Here is a 9,144-nt window from a genome sequence, read left to right as displayed (position 1 = left end):
AATAAAGCCATTCATAACCCAATGTTCAGTCAGTATTTCAACTAATGCTAGAGGGTTTCAACCAAGTTTAATATATTCTGTTAAAGTTTATATGTACTGTTTATGGTACCAATTCCAGAATTCAGTCCCCTTCGTGGACACCAATATACAATACTGCAATGCGCAGTAAAAATGTTTGTTGTCACGAGATTAAAATTGGGAATAAATTGGAGGTTATTACATCAGTTCATCAGAGATCCATTACGTTCAGAATGAGTACGCTCATTCAGTCGATACGAATTATACTGTAGTCGCTTATTATGACACAGTTGATATCATAGAAAATGTTAGTCAGTGGACGTATATCTTCCTCAGAGCTTATAATCCGTACTTGCTCCTATAGCTCATAACATTCTCTGCTTTGAAACTTCCAAAATTAATCAATAATTGGAAGGCGTTAAGTATTCAATACTTGTTTGCATCTGTCTCGTCTTCGTAAGCCACTGGATAACGTGAATATTTCACATGCTAGGCAGATATGTATCTAGAAGGTCCACCGAATTTGTTTGCATTGGAGTTATAAAGTTTATTTCCCATTCCAAATGAACTATTGTATTGACATGTTACTGTGGAGGTCGTATATTGTTCCATATCTATCCAACCTTTATTTTGGTCTTACTTTGTATATCTCAAGTAATACTTTTGTGATTAGCTTGGGGTGAAACTTGTAGAAAAGAAATAATAGTATCAACCATTTACGATGTCAACCTTGCATTCAGAATTTTATTGTACAATTGAGTGTTACTTCTACTGACATAACTTATTTTTGCAATTATTATAGCCTGTTGAGTCATTTATCACGTTAGGTGATTCATTCAATATATATGCACACAGATTCTAAACCACTGGTTGGATCATGTGATGTTTGCATTGAAAATTTCTCTGATGAATTAAGTGGAGACTATGAATATGGTATACATTAACGTTGCATGACTGTTCCTGACATGCGTATATCGTATCTGCCCGTTCCTGTTGAAAAGCACACCAATCACTTCCTTTTCTCTCCCGTTAACTCTTAAGTCTGGGGATAGGTATACTTATTTATCTGAGTGTGTGAATAACGATAGTCTATCAATCGTCTTCAAATAGTTTGAACATAGCTTAAGTGATGAGATATAGTAGATCTATTGCTTATATTGGTCTTTTCTGAAGTGTATTCGTTCTAAACTTGATCACTAGCATGCTGCAACTGAGTAATTTGATTGATTTAAGTGATTTCAACTGGTGGATCAATGCGACAGACATTGTAATTGTCAAATATTTTCATGGCAAGTTTGCAGTAACTAGATTTTCGGATTTTCATGGTCTTCAGTTATCCAAATAATGTTTATGATGCTTTATTTCATAGATCTTGCTATATTATGATGCTCAATCTTCAGGAATTCGTTCAAAATGCTTTCAATTTACCATGAAACTCCTGCATTCCTCTCGATAATTCAACTTACTAGGAAAGTTTTAGCAATTTTCCAAGTTCCGCATTAATGTAGGTTTTACGGATTCTTTTGACTAGGTTTGTAGGAGTTATGTCGATTGCTAAAGATGACATCCGAAAGCTGTTAAAGTCATAACCCACATCCTACCTGCTCTTTTGCATAATATGTCTGTAACAAGCTACTTTGGTTTCTAATTCAGCTATTTGGTTCCATTTGTCTGTGACAGTGTAAATTCAATCTATTTACAATTGATTTTTTTGTAGAATTTGGTTCTTTTCATACGTAAATCTTTTATCCTTGGCTAGTAACTTCTCATAATCCAGGATACGCCCGACCATTTTGTTACCTAGTCAATCTTTCGTTCGTACGTTCAATTGTTCGTATTCATCCTTGCAGGGTAAGAAAATGAAAAAAATATTGTGGTATGACTGTATTTGGGTCTATTATATTCGGTTGTCTTGAAATTTAGAGCTCACAATTCTGTTTTACCATGAAAACACGAGTTCTAATTGACATTATACAAGATGATCTCATTCATACCTTCAACATTTATTCATTGCTTTAATATTTTACTGTTTTATTGTTCATCCTTTGAATCCAATGTTCCTGACCGTTATGCTACTTTCACTAATGACAAATGATTGTCGCTGTATGTTCTGCACTTGTATCTGTATTCCAATGCGTTGGTGGGTGAGACATATTGATAAACGGATAAATCTTTTTTTTTGAGTCCTGCAATTTACTTGACGAAAACATTTATGCTACATCAACACTTCATAAAAATTGAGAGTAACAGTGTTCAAAGATTCACAGAGTTAGTTGTTTTGGACACATTATATTTAGATGCGTTAATAGAATATGTCCTTCAACCGCAAAGGGGGTTATACCCTTAGCAGAGCTTCTATGATGACGTTATGATGTCATAGCATCTTCACATTATCTTCGCTTCTTGTGTCCGATATTGTAGTTAAGATACGAGAAACAAGGTTTAATTTCTAGCTGTTGGTAAATATCATTAGTTATACATGCTCTAATTTAAGCTAGCTAAGGCGACGACATTGTAGCCAGAATCGAGGGATTTTGATATATAGCTAGATCGTTTGAAAGTTCGTTCAGCAAAACCTAATAATCAGTATAATATTAAATATATCTATCTGTGATATTTTTAGCAATGCGGAGATGATGATCGTCGGGATGGAAGGTTGAGTTCGGACGGGGTATTAGCTTAAAGAGAGATATACAATTATAGAGAGGGTTTAGATATAGTTACTACAACTTGTATTAGCTTTCAAAAGTTCATAGCTGGAGAACGTCGTAGAACTTTGAGGGTTATAAGGTGAGTTAAATGCGTGTAATATAAATTTAATCACTTGCTTTATATTCTGACTATTAAATATAAAACGACTGTTTTAGTCAAGCTATTACTCATATTTAGTCATCATAACCGCTGCTGCGATCTGTGTGTTCCTCTTAAACTTGATCTGTCATCATCTTCTCTTCTGGTAGAAAAGATAGCAAATTGTTGAAATGACAGATAGCTCTCCAAATATACAATCCTTAAAACTTACTGACACTGATATTGATCCCTCCTACAATATCTCAAACTCAGATAACAGGCTCACAAGGAGGTCCAGCAAATCGCAGCCTAGACGACCTCCTATGGATCCAATGATATTAGCGCTCTCAGGTTCTAAACCTCCAACTCATAATCATTATCACCATGACTGGTTCGGTTACGATTCTAGTGGTACAAGATCAAAAAGATTATCAGTAAATCATCAGTCTCTACAAAAACCTAGAAAGGAAAGGCTTAACGATCTTAAGAACGAGAAGAAGTACGCGATCAGTAGGTCTTCATTTTACTTTAGACTATCTTATCTTACATTCAATCAGATACATCCCTGAGTTTAGAAAAGCCTCCACTAGAAGTTATTTGTCAAGTCAGGACTCGCATTCCAACACCACATGGTGAAATCTTTTGTCATCTCTATACCAATAATCATGATAAGAAGGAACATCTTGCATTCGTTGTAGACCCTGAACAACTTCAACGTGAATTCGTATCAAGTAATGATCTACGTTCAAAATCCTTAGATGCTATCCGCTCAGGTGAATCTGAACTTGACCGCTTGACAAGAGGTGCATATGTTGGTAAAATTAAGAGAAACTCTGCTGAAATCAATATTGCATCAACAAATTCTCTGAATGCTTCTCCATATACACTTAGACAAGAACATAAGGATCCTTTAGCACCTTTGGTACGTATACATAGTGAATGTTACACAGGTGAAACTATTGGTTCACAGCGGTGCGACTGTGGTGAACAGCTTGATGAAGCTTTACGTCAAATGTTTGTTGGCACTTCAAAAGATCAACATACTAAACCGAGAGGTGTAATTGTTTATATGAGACAGGAAGGTCGTGGAATCGGATTAGCTGCGAAACTTCGTGCTTATAATTTACAAGATCTAGGTCATGATACAGTCACTGCTAATGAATTATTGGGTTTTGGTGCCGATGAAAGAACGTATGAAATTTCTGCATCAATCTTAAGAGATTTAGGACTTGGTATAGGATCTTCTGGTATTAGGTTAATGACTAATAATCCAGATAAAGTAAATGCATTAGAATTTGAGGGCATCCCTGTTTCTGATAGGGTTGAGATGATACCAAGAGCTTGGAAGTGTAATCACCTTGAAGAACTTAAAATAAAAGGGTTAAAACAAAAGCATTTATTCGCTAATCCAAGGAGGTTTAGCACTGGTGGAGAGCAAACGCCTACTTGTGTAAATGAGAAGGGTGAAGAGGAGGATAAAGACGTTTTCGCAAAGACACTTTCAACTGCAGAGAATGATAGTGGAGATGAATATTTACAACACGTTCTTAGACGCTCAGGTGCGGGTCTTATCGGTGCAGGCGCCACTCAAGGAGAAGACCTTGAGCGCTACTTACGAACTAAAATAGAACGTATGGGACATTTGATTACCATTCCAAAAGACAAAGAACAAATTGAAGAAAAGAAATAAATACAAAACAGGATTTAAGGATTGTACAGTCGAAATTTCATTGTATTACGCATTTACCTTGACTGCCACCTTCTCCGGAAGGGGGGAGATTTCTAGACTCGATCTCAGCGAGCATGGATTCGAAAGCTTTAGCTGTATGAAGTTAGAAAAAGCAATTTGGTAGTGGTGTATACATACAAACATTCTCATTCGCTGCAGCTGAGACTTCAACATAAGAAGCGTTGAGTTCTTTCGACATTTGTTGAGCTTCTTCTTTATCTACGACACTAGTGAATAAATGAGAAAAGGGCTATTTAGAAAAGTAAATGAGCGTACCGTTGTTGAACAAGATCGCTCTTTTGGCCGATAACAACGACAGGAAGTTCTTCTAAACCATGATAAGCTAGAAGCTTATCGTGAACGGTTGCCACCATTTCAAAAGAAGCCCTTGAAGCTAAAGAGAAGACTAGCATATAACCGTGTATACCGATAGCGTGCTTTGAATTGATAAGAGAGTATTCATCCTAAATGGAATAAGAGAAATAATAAAGGGAAGACGATACTAACTTGACCTGCGGTATCTAAAATATCACAATCGTAATCAGTACCTTTATAATTGATAGCCTTCGTGAAGGTAGTTTCAATAGTGGGGTAATAAGAGTCGACGAAAACACCTTCAACGTATTGAACAACTAGCGAGGATTTACCTTTTAAATAATAAATAAATAAACAACTAAATAAAGTTCTCTATAACCTACCAACATTCCTAAATAGGTAATTAATAAAGAGTACGAATGAGGTTGGATAATAATAAGAACTAACCTGCTACCTAAAACACAGATCTTTCTCCTGGGCTTATCGTTTGGTTTATTAGTTGGTGGCTTTGTAGTCATGGCTGATGGTATTTAAAGAAGAGAAATTATATCATATAACTATCAGTGATAAAATATAATTAAATTTTTATTTTTAATATTTATATTATTTATATTATAAACTCTTTGACGAACGACGACGACGACGAGCTTAATGGATAATAAGGAGAACCCAGTCGAGCAATTACACCACCCAGAGGCAGCTGCAGTTGTTGAGGATCAAAATGATGATAAAGGTGCAGGTCAAAGGGCGTTGTTAGCTCAAAAGTTAAAGCAAACGTTCGTTATTTACCTTTTATTTTAATATACAAAGCTCATCACTTACAACAGTTCTAACTCATTTGTTTCACCAACTGATAACCTGATGACACCCGTGACTGCAAAGTTAGCAAATCACAAGAAGAAGAACTTTTCAAAGTTAGTTCACTCTTTACTATTTATTACGCGTCATTAACTCCGTTCTAGAGCCAAGCCTGTTCAGTTGACTGATAGGTTTCAATCAACCCTACCAACTGATTCTCCCCAATCAGTGAAGAGACATGACAATCCATTTGATCAGTCGGAATCATCAAACTAATTTATATATTTTTTTGTACATTTTAGTCTTTATTTCCCTATACACACCTTCTTCTTGTACAACCACTTGATATGACATCTAGGCTACACGTTATAAATGAGGAAAAGATATTCAGGTTCGTTATTTAATGTCTATATTTACTAGTCATTTATTTATCTACCAGTAACAATCTATCAAGCCAATTAAATCAATGGCAGTTATCCAACTCTGGTTTCAATTACAACGTCCTTAGTGTATTCGGTTCACAATCTACTGGTAAAAGTATGTTTCCGTCCATTCATTCAATTGCAGTCATCTCATATTTAAAGGTACATTATTAAATAAGCTATTCGGTACATCTTTTGATGTCATGGATGAATCTCAAAGAAGACAAACAACAAAGGGTTCGTTTCAACTTCATCCTCTTCTCTATTATTTATCAATACTAAGGTATTTGGATGTGTAAAGCTCTGGATATTCCTCTCTTAGTTATGGATGTTGAAGGTACAGACGGTCGTGAACGCGGTGAAGATCAGGTATCTATACCTTACTCAATTAACCAAATACTGACTTATTACCTACAGGATTTCGAGAGAAAGTCCGCCCTTTTTTCTTTGGCTGCTTCCTCTGTCTTACTTATCAACATGTGGGAGCATCAAGTCGGTTTATATCAAGGTGCTAACATGGGCTTACTCAAAACTGTTATGGAAGTTAACTTTTCCATGTTTATCGCAAATTCAAACTCAGAGTTAGTTTGTCTTATCTTCTCGGTTAAACTTACATCATATTAGCAATACCGAGAAACCACCAAAGACATTACTCTTGTTTATTATACGTGATCATCTTGCTATCACTCCGCTTGACAACCTTCGTACTACTTTAACAAATGACATAGAGAATATTTGGAACTCCGTATCTAAGGTATCCCCTCTTTCTTTCGTTTATTTACACAGACTCATGACAACTACAGCCTGAGAACTTAACAGAAGCCAACCTTAGTGATTACTTTGACCTTGATTTTGTGACACTACCTCACAAGGTTTTGCAACCAGAGGAATTTGATCAACAAACTTTAAGAATCAGAAATAATTATTTCTCAGACAAAGATTCCAAAGAATTTGCTTTAAAACCAGAGTATCATAGAAAAATACCTGCTGATGGCCTGAGTCATTATTTAGAGACCATTTGGGTGCGTAATAAGATATCAACTATATCAACTATATATCCTAACTTCTTACAGGATAAAGTACAAAATAACAAGGATCTGGATGTTCCAACGCAACAAGAGCTCTTAGCACAATATAGATGTGATGAGATCGCCTCAGAAACATTGAAAATTTTCCACAACCGAATCATTTCAGTAAAGAAACCTGTTGAAATTGGGAAGTTTGTACCTGAACTCGGTAAAGTTATGAGGGATGCTGAGAAAGAAGCTCTAGGTTTGTCACAGTTTCAATAACTCAAACGAAGAAGCTAACTGGTTCCTAGAAATGTTCGATGATATTGCTTTCCGGTACGCAAAACCTGTATATGATAAGAAACGTGAAGAACTTGTCGATTCTATACGTACCACCCTTTCACCACTTTATATTAGCCAAGTGAGGAACTTGCACAAGAAAGCAATCGACAATTTCAAAAAGGAACTTCATACGAGGCTTAAATCTGATTCGTATGATTTCTCGAATGTTGTCAAAGAATCATCTCAACATCACATCGAGACTTTTGTTGAGCAAGCTAATGAAATTACCTTACAAGGTACAGATTGGTCATACATTGAGACATTAGAACAACTCAAGTTAGATATTGATACTGTTTCTGCTGAATGTAGATCTGAAGAATTATTAAAGCTTATAAAACAGCTTGACGTACGTATATTTAAACTTCTAGTCCGTTCAGTGTCGCTAATGTCCCCTAAAGCGTACAATTCAGAAGGAAGCAGGTGAATTTGTCGAAGTTTGCTTGAACCATCCTGATACAGACATGTGGGATAAGGTGCTAGGGCGTTTCAATGCACTTTTAGATCGTTCAAAGACATCGTACAACATGAAAGCCAGCAAATTGAACAGTACACAGAAGGAAATAGATGCTACAACAGGATCCCTGTTACGTAGGGCTTGGATTTCACTTCGTAACAAAATTGAAGAACAATGCTCAGAAGCTATTTTGCTTTTTAGATTGAGGTCAATCTTTGAGGACAAATTTCGCTATGATAACAAAGGTATACCTAGAGTTTGGAGACCTTCAGATGATATTGAACTAATTTACACTGATGCGAAAGAGCACACGTTACAATTATTAAAGTTATACCGCTCCATTCAGCCCCAAGATGAAGAAAAGGTATTTAGCTACCCTCAACTGGATGATACTGTACAGGATATTATCAGAGTTTCTGACGAAGAAGAATCTTATAATTATGAAGAATCACTTCAGGTACTAGGTGAAGCTAAAGAAGCCCAGCTTGCTGCAAGATTCAAAAAGGATGCTGACGCAATTTACGTTGAAGCTAAACGTAGTGTAGTCAGTTCAATTTCCAAGATACCATTATGGTTCTACGTTGCATTACTAGTATTAGGGTAAGGGAACAGTTTAATAGTTGAATTGTACTCTAATAAAAACCCCTATAGATGGAATGAATTATGGGCCATCCTTAGTAACCCTATCTATTTAACGTTATCGTTGCTAGGACTTGTCACCGCATATTTCGTCTACACCTTAAATCTAGGTGGACCTATTTCAACGATCTTGGTGACAGTTGGTAAAGAAGTGGGTGAAAGTTAATTATTAAATATTGTAGCTGATTTCTTTCTCAGGTAAACAGGATTATCGTGGAGAAAATGGTAAACTTGCAGGCGGAGACGAGAGACACGGCACCTACTGGAACCGGTAAAAACTCAGACACATTGAATGCTGACACTAATTCATAATACTAAAATATTCATCATTTTGTATTAGACGAGTATGAAATATCACAAAATCAACTTATGCGTTGTCTTTACAAATCTAAAATACCCTGCTTACTAATTTATCTAAATATAGCACCAATTATCAGGGCGAAAGAAGCATTGAAACTGGAAATTATCCTTTTATATACACGTTACAACCTTTTTAGTAATATTGCTACGAAATCAGTACGTTTTGCTGGGTCATTTGACCTATGACGATATGTCGGGCGTTTAAAGGCGATAAAAATATATATATAGTCTACATAAAACAACCATCACCTTAATATTCTCCAACAT

The 9,144-nt window shown here is 35.9% G+C and overlaps 4 protein-coding genes across 4 annotated transcripts; 3 read left to right on the top strand and 1 right to left on the bottom strand.

Moving 5' to 3' along the window:
• The first annotated feature begins 3,017 nt into the window (after positions 1 to 3,017).
• On the top strand, positions 3,018 to 4,547 carry WALSEDRAFT_61164 (hypothetical protein). The gene is made up of 2 exons (XM_006959829.1): positions 3,018 to 3,318; positions 3,366 to 4,547. The coding sequence occupies exons 1-2, from the start codon at positions 3,132 to 3,134 to the stop codon at positions 4,496 to 4,498; spliced, it is 1,320 nt and encodes a 439-aa protein (XP_006959891.1). The 5' UTR covers positions 3,018 to 3,131; the 3' UTR covers positions 4,499 to 4,547.
• Positions 4,436 to 5,959, bottom strand: WALSEDRAFT_61163 (rheb small monomeric GTPase RhbA). The gene is made up of 6 exons (XM_006959828.1): positions 5,300 to 5,959; positions 5,236 to 5,243; positions 5,045 to 5,184; positions 4,814 to 5,001; positions 4,676 to 4,764; positions 4,436 to 4,630 (listed from the first exon to the last, which is right to left on the bottom strand). Exons 1-6 carry the CDS (start codon positions 5,368 to 5,370, stop codon positions 4,536 to 4,538), a joined length of 591 nt encoding a protein of 196 aa, XP_006959890.1. The 5' UTR covers positions 5,371 to 5,959; the 3' UTR covers positions 4,436 to 4,535.
• Positions 5,478 to 5,982, top strand: WALSEDRAFT_61161 (hypothetical protein). The gene is made up of 3 exons (XM_006959827.1): positions 5,478 to 5,628; positions 5,680 to 5,766; positions 5,815 to 5,982. The coding sequence occupies exons 1-3, from the start codon at positions 5,504 to 5,506 to the stop codon at positions 5,924 to 5,926; spliced, it is 324 nt and encodes a 107-aa protein (XP_006959889.1). The 5' UTR covers positions 5,478 to 5,503; the 3' UTR covers positions 5,927 to 5,982.
• Positions 5,983 to 5,984: 2 nt separating this feature from the next.
• WALSEDRAFT_33605 (root hair defective 3 GTP-binding protein) lies at positions 5,985 to 8,875 on the top strand. The gene is made up of 12 exons (XM_006959826.1): positions 5,985 to 6,041; positions 6,090 to 6,187; positions 6,235 to 6,309; positions 6,356 to 6,441; positions 6,490 to 6,653; positions 6,697 to 6,826; positions 6,876 to 7,094; positions 7,146 to 7,344; positions 7,394 to 7,770; positions 7,823 to 8,478; positions 8,530 to 8,668; positions 8,716 to 8,875. Exons 1-12 carry the CDS (start codon positions 5,998 to 6,000, stop codon positions 8,827 to 8,829), a joined length of 2,301 nt encoding a protein of 766 aa, XP_006959888.1. The 5' UTR covers positions 5,985 to 5,997; the 3' UTR covers positions 8,830 to 8,875.
• Positions 8,876 to 9,144: the final 269 nt, after the last annotated feature.

Source organism: Wallemia mellicola (assembly GCF_000263375.1).
Source record: "Wallemia mellicola CBS 633.66 unplaced genomic scaffold WALSEscaffold_20, whole genome shotgun sequence".
Classification (NCBI taxonomy): Eukaryota; Fungi; Basidiomycota; class Wallemiomycetes; order Wallemiales; family Wallemiaceae; genus Wallemia; species Wallemia mellicola.
The sequence above is the reverse complement of the archived record's forward strand: the minus strand, read 5'-3'. Positions and strand labels throughout refer to the sequence as shown.